General features: G+C 40.2%; 1 protein-coding gene across 1 annotated transcript in view; it reads right to left on the bottom strand.

The window, feature by feature from the left end:
* The window catches only part of MEGF10 (multiple EGF like domains 10), a 148,309-nt gene that overhangs the window by 77,843 nt on the left and 55,384 nt on the right, over positions 1–15,082 (bottom strand). Inside the window, exon 5 of the mRNA XM_045022148.1 lies at positions 4,659–4,751. Coding sequence (XP_044878083.1) covers positions 4,659–4,751 — 93 coding nt within the window. The remainder of the gene's footprint in view (positions 1–4,658; positions 4,752–15,082) is intronic.

The raw sequence follows: 15,082 nt of genomic DNA, 5'->3' as shown, positions 1-15,082 counted from the left end.
AAAATGACACCAAATTCAGCTCTATGAATGACTCATCCTCTGGATTCTGTCATCCTTATTCTCATTGAGGAAAAGCTTCCTTATGAATTGTCCTGTTGATTTCAGTGGAACAATTTGTGGACTAAGAACTATTCAGCCTGAGAAAATGTGAAGAAAAGGAATTTCCTAATTACGTATCAGGAATCAATATTACAGCATATGCATACTTCAGTCACATACATGTCCCACACTGAGACTTGTGTAATCTATAATGCTATGTATCATTTCATCTGGATATCACTCTGTGTCCCCCAATCATGAAAAAAGGTAAAATAGCAAAAGTTAGAATCCACCAAGTGAAGATGTGTTGTGTTCATGTCTGTCTAGATGTATAGAAATGAACACAAAACACATCTTCACTTGATGGTTTCTATCTTTTGCTATTGAGGAATTCGCAAATGAGGAATTTGTTTTACTTGTCAGAAATAAAATTAGAGAGTTTGCAGTGCACACTAACCCACATGAATCAGAACTCAGTACTCATTGATATACAGTTTGTTCCCACACCCATAAGTAAAATCTCTGCTAGTGGCAGAACTACTCTTACAAGAAAAAAACTGGATATGTATGGGCTCTTATTTTTATTTTCTTCTAATACTGTAACCAGTAAAACTTATACTACTGTAATTCAAGTTTTCACTACAACTGTTGACAAAAATCAATCTAACTATGAGACAATAAGAGGCTCTTTTTGTCAAATCTATTAAAATATTTTCATGTTTAATCCACCCCTTCCTATCATGATCAACCTTTCTCCTCTCCTCTGCCCTCACTCTGACCAAAGCAAACTGATCAGTTCATACTCTTGCAGCTTCATGAACAATTTTTCAAAGTGATCCTGACAGTGAAATGGATGTACTGATTCACTAGCTCCAAGGGATAGGTTCAATATGTCTTCTGTCCACTCAAATGACATTGATCTGTCTATTGTGTCCAGTCAATAAATCTTTATTAGAATAATTTACTTCACATGAATGTCAGCTCTTGCACTGGAATGAAAATGTTTTGTAAATGTGCACCCTTTTAATTCATGTGGCATTTCTTTTCAGATTTATATTATCATCTCATTCATCTCTCTGCACCGAACTATACCGCAGGCAATACATTACCCAATGCCTCATAATATGTTTGCCAAAAAGATAAGGTCTAAGGTCTGAAGAAAAAACATCTATACATATGACAAATTCATCAAGGAGATCTTAGACATAGCAGGCCTGAAGTCTCTGCTCATATTTTACTCACGGACTGGTGAAAAACACTGATATTTTTACTGATTAAGGACATCAGGATTTTGCCTATGAAAATAGACTAAATACTGGCATGCAATGAAGAGCTTTCTCAATACAAGGGTTGAGAGTCACAGTAGAGTAATTCCTTGGCAAGACACCTAAAGTAATGAAGGGAGGTGTAACACACACACACACACCTACCTACTACAATGTGCAGCAAGAACAGACCTACTTATAAAAAGTTTGCAGTTGCCCCACTAGCAATCTAAGGAATTGGTGTTTCAATAAAGTTGAATCGTCTCCATTCCTGGCCTCTCACATGAGTCTGTCACAGCATGTAGGGACCAAGAATCAAGAACAAGGGAAACTAAAGAGAATCTCCTGCTTAGGGAGGGAGAATCTTATGCCTGCAATCCCTGCAATAAATCAGGGAGGGGAAAAGCTGATGAACCTGTCCTCCCTCTTGCAGGGAAAGAAGAAGAACCAAGATCCCCACTCTGTGGGAAGGATGGAGAGGAACCAGGTGCTCAGAAGTGCACAGGATATGGTTGGGAGAATAGATGAATTTCCTTCGGTGGGTTTCCCCCTGCATCTCTAGAGAGAGTGGAGTTCAAATCTACATCAAAAGTGAATTGGAGTCCCATGCTAGTCGCAAATGGACATTAGCTCATATCACACTGAGGTGAATTAGCAGTAATGTATGGGAGGAGGCTGCTTGCACAGCTGTTACCTGCATGATACCCGAATCGAGTCAGTGCAATCACTTTGTCATTTTTAGAGAGAACATTATAGCACTCAGGAAGTCGTTGTCTACAATTACCACCCAGCAAGCCAAACAGTCACAGTAATACAGCAGCCCAAGACTTTTTGAAATAAAAGTTCTGTTAACAGAAGACAGTTACACAATTGATAAATAATAGTCAAAATGCAAGTAGGGTTTGAAGAGGAAGAACAGGTGGAGAGATCCATTATGGGTCCAATTCTATCCTCAGTTACAAATATGTGCAGCTTCGACATAGGGCAGTGTTTGACCCTCCTTGATAAGGAATTGTATTTTTTGGAGAGTAGGTTCATTTCTGCACCATTTATATAACAGGTTTTATTCTTGAGTAGAATGACCATGCAAATAAATTAAACACCAAATCAGGATTTACAAAACAATAATTTACAACAAATTTCAGAATCCTAGGTAAATGTCTCCCTCTCTATTTTAGGATTTAATACTGCCGCCCATCTCCGAATCAGAGCTCCAACATGCAAATTTGGATTTCATGGAGAGTCTCTGGCTCATCTTACTTACTGAGTTAGATATCTAGGCATATATCATCACCACAGTATAATCATGTTATTTTATAACATCCAAAAATGTTTATAAAAATAAATAATCTGATATATTATTTTATTGTGCCTTTGTTGAGACTAAAGAAAATGCAAGTCTTGGGACTCCATGGATAACATAGCTGAAAGTATATTAGGTGAAGAGGGCGGGGGTTTATGTTATGCAAATGTTGATGAAAATCAGGTCCAGTAGTTGTCTTCCCAGTGTTACAAACTATTATTTATTTGGTCTGATTTCCACTATTGGTCTGTTTTAAGAGGCACTGTCTGTCAACACAGATGAGGAGATCACACAATTCTGTCATACTATACCTAGTAACAAACTTCACTGCTCAAATTAAAAAACTTACCCTCCCCTCTATGCTGGCCAACAATAATGTTATTTGTTCCTAGAATGCTTATGAACAACTGAATCTTTTGCAAGACAATCCACTGAAAGCAACATCTCATTTAAGCAACATCTCATAAAAAAGCTGGATATTTGCCAAACCACATGTCTCAAACATTGCTTCAACAGCAAGTGAACAAAATACCCTCTTCCTCTTTAATCCTCCCTAGAAGAACAGCAGCAATCTGAAACAAATTTTTAGCAGTTAAATTTAGCTGTATTGGTATGCAAAAACTTTTATAGAGCATCACAAATATCCCATGAGATCACTCTATTCAAGGTACAATAACAAAGGCTCTTTCACACTAGGTCTTTTGTGTACAGAAAGCACAAGGTATTTTCACTGCTGAAGCTACTATGACCAGCAGTCAGAGGCAACGTGCAGAGGCAGCAGCAGTAGCAGCAGAAGAGAGTTGATTTGAAACAAATATATTCAAAATAAATTATAACTGAAGGGGCTTTGGCTAAGGGAAAGTAATCCTGGAGAGTCATCCTGCAGGCCAGATGTAGTGAAACTAGTTATAATGAAGAACAACTGAAGTCCCAAGTTCTTTCAGTGCCTTCAATGCACTAATTAAAATTTTTATGATACAGCAATGAACCTCCACTTCTGTTTTTTTGCAGAGTAACTTCATTCTAACATCACATACACAGAAAGCTTTTACATACAACAATCAGGTTCTAGTGAGGTCAGAAAAAAAGCTGTTATTGAATAAAGCTATACACCTTAAAAGGAGATATGGAGGAACACCATTAATATGAGTTTTCCCATAATAAATCTTGGAAAAAACTGATTTCATTATTCCACTACATTTCTATTTAAAAATACAAAACATACAGGTCAGTACCTGGGTTCCCCTACCCCCAAAGCCATGTGGTCATAGTACAGCTGCACCCACTGCTGACAGGCACCGTGCACTACAGGGAACCTGCCTGGCAGGGTTTCAACTCTCTGGTACCACCCAGGTGGGGAGGGAGAACTCTTGGAGAAGTGCAGGGATGTTCTCCAGGTCTCCGATTTCCCATGGCAGCTTTAAGTGCTGGTTGGGGAAGGGCACCTTCAATTTCTCTTTCTTTCTTATTCACACACACAGCAAAAGTGAGGGAAAGGAAAGTTGGAGAGAGTGGCTGGTAAGTGAAAAACAGTGAGGGAGAGTGAAATGAAAAGAAATCAACCAAGCAGAGAACAAAAAAGGATACTGAGTCAATGGAGGAGGAAGGAATGGGAATGAGTGAATGAAGGGGTAAATGAGACGAGGGAGGGGATAAAGTAAAAGGGGTAGGGAACAGGCAGCGGAAGAGACTAGTCAGGTTTAAACCTGAGCTTAGGCAATCATTCTTTTTGCACTCAGAAAACAAAAGTTAGAGGGAACCTTGATCAGGGCAAATATATTTACCTTCTCCAGCAATGGAACCCTATCCAATTTGGCTTGTCAATGGGGCTAAATTAATTAGCATTTTTTAATATTGGCATGTGCTGCAACTGCTTTGGAATAAATGAAAGAAATCAGACCACATACAGAGTCCTGACACATTCTGGTAAATCAGCGCAAGCTCCTCCAACTGTGACCAGGAGATCAAGCACGGGATCTATGATAATTTCCCAAAAGAAGGACAATACAGTAAAAACAGCACAAGACAGGCAGCAGCAGGTGTAAACTTACCACTAGAGCAATTGGGTCCCCCCCAGCCAGGCTCACACTGACAGGTGTTGGGAGCAATACAACGACCATGGACACATTTATCAGCACAGTGAGCTGTCAAAAAGAGAAATCAATAAAAATAAGAACATCTTGCACAAAAATAAAAACAACCACCACCCAATAGCCTTTTCCCCAATCCAGCTGGTTTATATTTTTGTCTCAAATATCTTTTAAAAACAAGAAAAAATGTTGGTAAATTCATGTTTGGTAGCTTCGCCTGGGAGTCATTTTTCAGACTTAACATGTATTTTATAACCATACAACTTCTTCTCTAAGTTCAAAATCTCAAAATAAATTCCATTAAGGCTGCTCAAATACCATTTCATGCTAAGCTATGAGAAGATACTCTAAACTTTTGGAGAAAAACTCATGCCAGTTTTTGCTGCAGTAGTGAATAAAATATGATTTTTCTCTATACGACACAGAATACATCACAACACATCAGTACTTTAATATTTATCTTTATGAATGACTGTATGACTCACAAGAAGCACAGTGAAACAAACATGATCACTAGACTAATACAAAATGTAAACTTGCTGGCTCCTCCTGCAATTATCATTGCCAGTGCTGAGTAGAGCTGGCTGAAATTTTTCATTTGAAACTTATTTTTAAACAAATAAGGGTTTTTTTTTTAATTGGAAATTTTGGGGGAAAACTTTTTATTTTGACCAGCCCTAATGTTGAGTCTTTTGTGCAAGATGTGCTCTAGTGTTTGGAGCACAGAAGTGTGAGCCAAAGTGTTCTAATCCTGGGCATAAGACTTACACTAGGTCATCTTGGGCAAATCACAATCTTTTTGCTTCAATTTCCTCACCTATAAAATTGAAATACATGTTACTTGCTTACCTACATAATGGGGTGAACATGAATTAATGTTAATGTTTGCAAAGCTCTTTGAAGATGCAAAGCACAGTGTAAATTATTATTGATGAACAATCAGAAACAGTGGTCTAGCCACTAGAAGGGCACAAAAAGCTACATACTATTAGCATGGGATACAGGGAGGGAAACCTAGAGCAAGAAGGAAGTTATGGGAACCCAGAGCAGAGAGGGAGCAGCACAGAGAAGACTGGAATAGGGAGGGAATCGGGGCTGTTGTGAAGATATGTCCAGAGTAGGGATTGAGGTGAAGGCAGATCTTTGTTGGACAAAAAGGCCAAACTGAAAACAAGACAAAGACATCACCATACTGACTGAGGGGAAGGGCTTCTGTCAGTCACAGTGGCAGACAGGTCAATTAGTCCTGCCCTCCCAACTACCAGTAACGCTTAGGCCAGGAAACCAAAGAAGCCTCATAGAATTGCCCATCACAGCTACTCTGCAGGAATTAGGGGTGGTAAATATTTAAGACAATGACTGACCGACCACACCACTCAGAGCTTGAAATCACTCTAGCAAAGAAAAACAAATAAAGAAAACTACATACACTGAAGGTATATCCCCAGGAAGGTCAGTTCATTTACACACACACACACACACACACACAGTGGGAATTTTTCAACAACAAATTCAAACAGTAATTTCTAAAAGATACACATGGGATGATGATTCTCTCTGTAACATCTCCGAAGTCTGCCATTTGAAAGAAACATCCACAACAGAAACCTGATCATTTATACCAATGATAAGTGAATCTTTGAGGGAGGGGAAATGAGAAATGGTTCAGCTGGTGTTTGCAAGAAGTTTAAGGAGGCTACTTATGAATTGGACTTTTGTTGACTGGATGAGAAATGCTTCATCCCATAAGTTAATTAGCACTGAAAAATAAAAATATGTTCAACATTCCCACTGATTTTTTTCTAATTAAGGATAAGAGGCCAGAGTGGTCATCTTTAAGCTTTGGATGATAAAAAAAAAAAAAAGAAAACCCATAGAGATCAGTCTGATAGATATGTGCCTTATAGACCAATAAAGGTTTTGTTTACTGAGCCCCAGACTGTAAACTTCATGGTTTCACAGCTTCTAATTTTCTCTCTGGATGCTTTGGTAAGCTCTTTTTCAGAGGTGCATTAAAATGACCTTCATTAGAAATCTAGGTTGAGAAAATATATTTTTAAAGCACCAGCCAACAGAAAATATAAAGCAATCACACTGGAGGTTTTTGTGATAATTTCCTAAATAATTAAATTAAATGATACATCATACTTTTCCACTAGTCTTATAACTAGATATGCACTACCTACATCACTGAAGATTCTTGCCCTAAATTAATGCTGCCTTACACACTAGAATAGCTACAAGTGTTTCCTCAGCCAAGTCTGCTGTAAACTTCCCAATGAACCATAGGGTTTACACGGTGATAGTGAAAGCAGCAAGCCCGAACTATGTGTATGTGTGGATAAACAGGTGATTATTCACATACTAAACCCAAATTTCTATGCAATGGGGCTACACAGTTCTGCCTTGGCCCCACTTTCATTATATCCCATTATGCACACCGTGAAATACATAGAAATAATACATACAAAAGTTTATATGTGTTAATACAAGCCTAAATAATAATACCTATATAATATCTTTATAACTTAATACATCTGTAATACCTTCATCAGTAACTGCAGAGAAATCTACTTACTAGACTGTTTTAAACTTATAAAGCTGGAGATTTACAGCCCCCATGAAAAGTAACTGTTATTTTAAAAATAAAGTGAATTTAGTGCTGGTGAAATATGCCAGGTTGCCAATCCTGCAGATTGAAGTCCTTTATCTATCTATAGAGGAGCTACAGCATGTGCAATAGTAGTTCAGGCTTCACCACACAGCTACCAATGTGTCCTTGATCTCAAAGGACCTCCCCTAACAGTGAGCATAGCTCAGTTTCCCTCTCCATTAGTTCTTAGGCCACTCCACTAAAGCTGTTAACAAGGATGCCATTAAGAGACCTCTTTGATGGTGTAAGTGGACACATGCCCATCAGGAACTGAATTAAAACCACCATCTCATTTCACATAGATTAATGATTAACCATCAGATTGCAAAGACTTTGAGTCACTAAAGTCCAGAACTGATTTGGGTGGCCTAGAGGTGAGACTCTGGCCCAGATTCTCAATTGTGCCCAATGCCTGATGGGTACAGCAGAGGGGCACAAAGAAGCCGGTTGTGGCTCCTTGAATCTAGATTCAGCACTGCTCCTAGTATAGTATAGAATAAAAACAACCTTAGTCCATTCCACTAGCTGACGAGTACCATACTGCCTACACTATGAGTAGAGACTGCAGGGAGGTGGCATTGTATCAACTGCCATTTTGAAAGAAATTCAAATAGGCTTTAAACTAATTTTTCACATCCAAAACTCCTGCTGACTCTTCTTGCCATTCCTTATGTACAAGGAATGCAGGATGAAGTTCATTGATATAAAGGGTATTATATAACATGATTATTAAATTATTTTGGAAGCAATAATAAAGATAATTTAAAACATCAAATGAAAATACCATATTTACAAAATTCTACACAAAAGGAGATCCACATGTAATTCTTTACTTTCAAGAGGTTATACTAAAGTTGAGGAATATTTAAGTAATATAAGAAAGGCAGGATCACATCCTATGTGTGCCTAAGAAAGAAGAGAAAGGAGGGACATGAAACATTTCTTAGTTAATCTTCTTAAATCCAAAAATATATCTAATTCAAGAAATTTTTCTTTCCATACTCAGGACACTAATATATCCATAACTGTTTACAGTCATAAAAATAATTATTTGTTTCCCACACATCTTCTGTGGTTACTGTTGGACTCACAGCATCTGAACTCAAGCCAGCATCCTTAACATATGTTGTGTGAGGCAAAAAATACCACATCATCAAGTTCTGGCATTTTAAAACTCTGAGCTAAATTCAGAGCTGGCACCAAATAGAGCAACAGCATCTGCTCCAGTGGAAGGAAGTGCAAATAGGGGCATATTATCTGTGGAGGTGTGTAATGTGTCAGAAAAGATGTAAGAAGTCTTGCACTGGGCTGTGGGTGGGATATGACTTGGACTAGTGAAAAAGCTGAACAAGGCATGGCATCAAGGAAAGAGGTCCTGTTAGCATTATGGCCCACTAAAGAACTTTCAGACCTGATGCTAACATGTTGATGTACAAGGATTGGTGTAACTTAACATTGAGTCTGTCTGGTTCAAATAGCACCAACCAGTCGTTGACAGTAGTAAGCAGCATGCAGAAAGCACATTCAGCTCTGCCAGATCAACCAATGCCAAAACAACCATTTATACGAAAAAATTAGAGTATTTTTCAAATGAGAACACATTGCTGAGTAAGCTCAGTACTACATATTAAAATGTTAAAAGTGTTATCCGCATAGAACATAGCCATTTTTATTATTATACTATTGCAACTGGTGGTGGCAAACTCTCCACACACATTTTCAGACATATCACAGGATCGTATCATGGTGAGGGGAGATCATACCAAGGGAATTAAACTATGTTTAGTGCATATAATACAGTTTCAGATCAACTTGCAATTTTCAGACACTAACCAGATTAGTCCTACCACCAGTACAAGGCCTCTAATTGATACTTGTCTGTTATCATGGGGTACAGACAGACGGTATGACATTTAGAGAAAAGATTGCAATCCAGAAACTAATTTTTACATTAATGTGCTACAGTACACCACCTGTGGTGCAAATTTAGACTTCTCTTCAATTCCACTGTAGCAGGGTGGACCCTGCTCCGGCCCTGAGGGCTTTGTAATGCTGCCTGACAGGGCTTGAGAGGGGTTAAAAGCGGCCCTGACAGAGCTGGGCTGATGGGGAAAGTGGCTGCAGCTGGGGCCACGCCCCAAACTGAAGCCCTGGGGATTATAAGAGGCAGGAAAGCCAGAGCCCAGACAGAGTCTCTCTCTGCTCCAGAGAGAGATGGGCCTAGCTGCTTAGGGAGCTGAGAAGGCACCTAGGGTGAACCAGAGCTGGGGGATAGGCTGAGGAGCCAGGGAAGCTCTAGCCAGGACAGCCCCAGGCTGCGGCCTAGCGAAGGGCCATAGGTACTGTGGGTTGCAGAGGGCAGCCCAGGGGTAGGACGAAGCAGCAGGTCCAAACCCCCTTTGCCTGTGATGAGTGGGCTGATACTGCAGTCTGCCCCAGGGTGTGGGGCTAGACCATGACTGTCAGTAGCCACTACTGAGGCAAGGCGGGGATAGTAGCGCGGGGTTCCCCTGGGAGGGGGAGACCCAATTATAGATAGCGGGCACCGGGTCCAGGGAGGGACGCCGGGGCCAGAGAACGGGCGGGTCACCAGCCTGCCGGGGGCGCTCCAGGGCCGGACCGAGGGACATTCCGGGACCGCCCAGCAGGAGGCGCGGCAGGGGTGAGTACCGACCCGCTTACATCCACCATCTACTTAAAATATTACACTTGAGTGTTGGAACTTATATGTCCCATTAACCTTACACCTTTACTTGTGCACCAGGCCTGTCAGCTGTGAAACATAATCAGGTGAATCAAAATTTCTGAATAGCATTTTATGAATCCGCACAGTAACAGAAAGTGATATGAAATTTCTTAATCATAAAGCCATTGTGGACTGTGTTTAAACAGCTGTGCATAGAATTATCTAATGTCAAAAGAAGATGCTGAAGAATTCACTACAGTAAATCTTGAAATGAGAAAGAGGGTTTGATCTTTAATACAAGGAATGCACAATTTTTTGAAGACCTTTGTCAAATACTTTGAAAAGAATTAAACCTATATTGCTCAGGAATAGGGCTAGGTGAAAATTTTCAGGTTTTTTTTTTTTCAATGAAAATGGCAGATTCGGATCTACTGAACTGTGAATCTGCCAAATTATTTCAGATGGAAAATAAATAAATAAATAAATAAAATTTTGAAAAAGTCAAAGAATGTTTTTGACATATTTGAAATGAAACATTTAGATTTTTCAATTGAAAATAACTTCTCATTTTGAATTTTACTTCATTTTTTTTTAAATTATAGGTAAAAAAGCCATTGAAAACAAAATGTTTCATTTCAGGTCAAATAAAATGCATTGTTCATCCTGAAATGATTTTTTTTTTACTTTTACTTTTACAGTTTGCTGAAATTTTTGAAAAAAATGTTAATTTGGGGTGAACCCAAAACAACAACAACCACAAGCACTTCTTCTGTTCTTCCATGTTTTGGTTCTGCCACTGAACTGAAAAATTGGTTATTTGCAAAACTCCAGAGAGAAATATATTTATAAAGGGCCAAATCCCCAAGACCACACTTGGCAAAACTACATTTGAAGTTGAATGGCTAAATCATGACTCCGCTGCCCGACAGGCATCGATCCAAGCTAGAGCCCAGCTTTACCTCTGGGCCAGACACTGTGCCCAAAGAGCAGTTAGAGGATATTGCATGTGTCTCTGTAGTGGCCACAGAACAAATCCTACGTCCCCATCCCCATTCCCTGTTTCACAGGCAGAGTTCATGAACCTGTCCTCCATTGCTGCAGATGGCAATGGGATCACTGGGGAATGATGTTGGGAGGAATGTCCCAGCATGGGGAGAAATGGGGAAGCAGGTTCCCCTTGCTGACCGACAACTGACAGGAGCAAGGAGATACAGTACCAGATAACTGCCAAATGGAGCCATCAGCCCAGAAAGGCCACTGCAACTGAGAATGACTCTTCTAAGGCGAAAGAAGTGAGGAGGAAGAAGGGCTCATCAGTCACAACCTCCCTAAGCCAGTACCAAAAGCACGTGGTGTTGGTGGGAGTGGAGGCAAACAGAATTCTGATCCCCAGAATCCACTATCCCCTGCACAGATAGCTCCCTGGAAGTTACTGTAGTCACTGGGGGAAAAGACTCCAAAGACCCTGTGAGGAGAAAAGGAAGGAGGCGGGATCTGCAGAGAGATGGTGGAAAGTTCTTCTGAACTTCTGTGGGGCTCAACTGCGATCGGTTTTTCATAGATTCACAGATTTGAAGGCCAGAAGAGACTACTGTGATCATCCAGTCTGACTTCCTTTATAGCATAGTCCAGAGAATGTCCACAAAATAATTCCTAGGCTAGAGCATATCTTTTTAAAAAATATCCAATCTTGATGTAAAAATTGCCAGTGATGGAGAATCCACCACAACCCATGGTAAATCGTTCTGATAATTAATTATTCTCACTGTTAAAAAATTTACTTCTTATTTCCAGCCTAAATTTATCTAGTTTCAACTTCCAGACATTGGATCATGTTATATTTTTCTCTACTGGACTGAAGAGCCCATTATCAAATAGTTATTCATAGAATCATAGACTTTAAGGTCAGAAGAGACCATTAGGATCATCTAGTCTGACCTCCTGCACAACGCAGGCCACAGAATCTCACCCACCCACTCCTGTATTAAACCCCTAACCTATGTCTGAGCTATTGAAGTCTTCAAATTGTGCTTTAAAGACTTCAAGGGGCAGAGAATCCTCTAGCAAGTGACCCATGCCCCACGCTGCAGAGGAAGGTGAAAAACCCCTAGGGCCTCTGCCAAACTGCCCTGGAGGAAAATTCCTTCCTGACCCTAAATATGGCGATCAGCTAAACCCTGAGCATGTGGGTGAGACTCACCAGCCAGACACCCAGGAAAGAATTCTCTGCACTAAGTCAGATCTCACCCCATCTAACATCCCATCACAGGCCACTGGGCATATTTACCGCTAATAGTCAAAGATCAATTAATTGCCAGAATTAGGCTATCCCATCATACCATCCCCTCCATAAATGTATCAAGCTTAGTCTTGAAGCCAGATATGTCTTTTTCCCCCACTGCTCAGAAGGCTGTTCCAGAACTTCACTCCTCTGATGGTTAGAAACCTTCATCTAATTTCAAGTCTAAACTTCCTGACGGCCAGTTTATATCCATTTGTTCTTGTGTCCACATTGGTACTGAGCTTAAATAATTCCTCTCCCTCCCTGGTATTTATCCCTCTGATATATTTATAGAGAGCAATCATATCTCCCCTCAGCCTTCTTTTGGTTAGGCTAAACAAGCCAAGCTCTTTGAGTCTCCCTTCATAAGACAGGTTTCCCATTCCTCAGATCATCCTAGTAGCCCTTCTCTGTACCTGTTCCAGTTTAAATTCATCCTTCTTAAACATGGGAGACCAGAACTGCACACAGTATTCCAGATGGGGTCTCACCAGTGCTTTGTAGAACGGTACTAACACCTCCTTATCTCTACTGGAAATACCTCGCCTGATGCATCCCAAGACCACATTGGCTTTTTTTCACGGCCATATCACACTGACAGCTCGTAGTCATCCTGTGATCAACCAATACTCCGAGGTTCTTCTTCTCCTCTGTTACTTCTAACTAATGTGTCCCCAGCTTATAACAAAAATTCTTGTCATTAAACCCTAAATGCATGACCTTGCACTTTTCACTATTAAATTTCATCCTATCACTATTACTCCAGTTTACAAGGTCATCTAGATCTTCCTGTATGATATCCCGGTCCTTCTCCGTATTGGCAATACCTCCTAGCTTTGTGTCATCTGCAGACTTTATTAGCACATTCCCACTTTTTTGTGCCAAGGTCAGTAATAAAAAGATTAAATAAGATTGGTCCCAAAACCGATCCCTGAGGAACTCCACTAGTAACCTCCTTCCAGCCTGACAGTTCACCTTTCAGTATGACCCGTTGTAGTCTCCCCTTTAACCAGTTCCTTATCCATCTTTCAATTTTCATATTGATCCCCATCTTTTCCAATTTAGCTAATAATTCCCCACGTGAAACCGTATCAAATGCCTTACTGAAATCACGGTAAATTAGATTCACTGGGTTTCCTTTGTCTAAGAAATCTGTTACCTTCCCAAAGAAGGAGATCAGGTTGGTTTGGCAAGATCTATCTTTTGTAAAACCATGTTGCATTTTGTCCCAATTACCATTGACCTCAATGTCCTTAACTACTTTCTCCTTCAAAAATTTTTCCAAGATCTTGCATACTACAGATGTCAAACTAACAGGGCTGGAGTTAGGCAGATCACTTTTTTTTTCCTTTCTTAAAAATAGGTATTTATAGACTCTATTCAGACACCCCGGGCCATATCTTTGTTAAGCTAAATAGATTGACCTCTTTGTCTATCACTATAAAGCATGTTGTCTAATTCTTTAATCATTCTTGCGGCGCTTTTCTCAACCCTCTTCAATTCAGCAACATCCTTCCTGAATTGTGGACACCAGAACTGGACATAGTATTCCAGCAGTGTCGCATCAGTGTCAATTACAGAGGTAAAATAACCTCTCTACTCAAGATTCTCCTGTTTATGCATCCAAGGATCACATTAGCTCCTTTGGCCATAGTGTCGCACTAGGAGCTTGTGTTCAGCTGATTATTCACCTTGATTCCCAAATCTTTTTCAGAGTCACTGCTTCTCAGGATAGAACCCCCAATCCTATAGGTATGGACTACATTCTTGTTCCTAGATGTATACATTTACATTTAGCTATATTAAAATGCACATTGTTTGCTTGTGCCCAGCTTACCAAGCAATCCAGATCAGTGACCACTCCCCCTGTTCCTTTGTCATCTGCAAACTTTATCAGTGATGATTTTATGTTTTCTTGTTACCTGACATCCAAAATGAAGCTCATCTCCACAGAAGTAATGGAGGTGAGTGGCCTCTGGTATTTAGCCCACTGGTACTTTAGCCAGAGTACAATTAAAGGTCCAGTTTTGGCACCCTTACTTATTCTGCAAGTGGCCTCATTTAAATGAATGGATTGATTCTTTCTCTCCCCCCCTAATCTTTGGGGGGAGTTATTTAGATTTCACATCTCCTTTAAACTAGAACAAAAATATATCTTTACTCAGATAATCTCCATTCCCACCCTGCTTGACAGAATGTATAACTTTGAGTTAGTGATAATGAGTGATTTGATCTTAAAGAACACAGTGAGTGTCATCTAATTATACATCACGAAATATGATTGGCATCTGTCATGTGTGGGGTCTTCTCTCATTCTCTGTCTAAAGTAAAAACTGTTTTTATTTCTGAAAGCATAAGGGTCTAATTTGTGGGCAAATTAAAACCACCACTAGCAAAGGATGCTGACAAAAGCCTGGTCTACACTAGGCGTTTAAATCGGTTTTAGGAGCGTAAAACCGATTTAACGCCACACTAGGAGGCACCTTATATCGATTTTAATGGCTCTTTAAATCGGTTTCTGTACTCCTCCCCGACGAGAGGAGTAGCGCTAATATCGGGATTAACATATCGGAATAGGGTTAGTGTGGCCGCAAATCGACGGTATTGGCCTCCGGGCGGTATCCCACAGTGCACCAGTGACCGCTCTGGACAGCATTCTGAACTCGGATGCACTGGCCAGGTAGACAGGAAAAGCCCCGCGAACTTTTGAAATTCATTTCCTGCTTCCCCAGCATAGAGAGCTCATCAGCACAGGTGACCACGCA

Source organism: Mauremys mutica, chromosome 6, assembly GCF_020497125.1.
Source record: "Mauremys mutica isolate MM-2020 ecotype Southern chromosome 6, ASM2049712v1, whole genome shotgun sequence".
Lineage (NCBI taxonomy): Eukaryota > Metazoa > Chordata > Testudines > Geoemydidae > Mauremys > Mauremys mutica.
The sequence above is the reverse complement of the archived record's forward strand: the minus strand, read 5'-3'. Positions and strand labels throughout refer to the sequence as shown.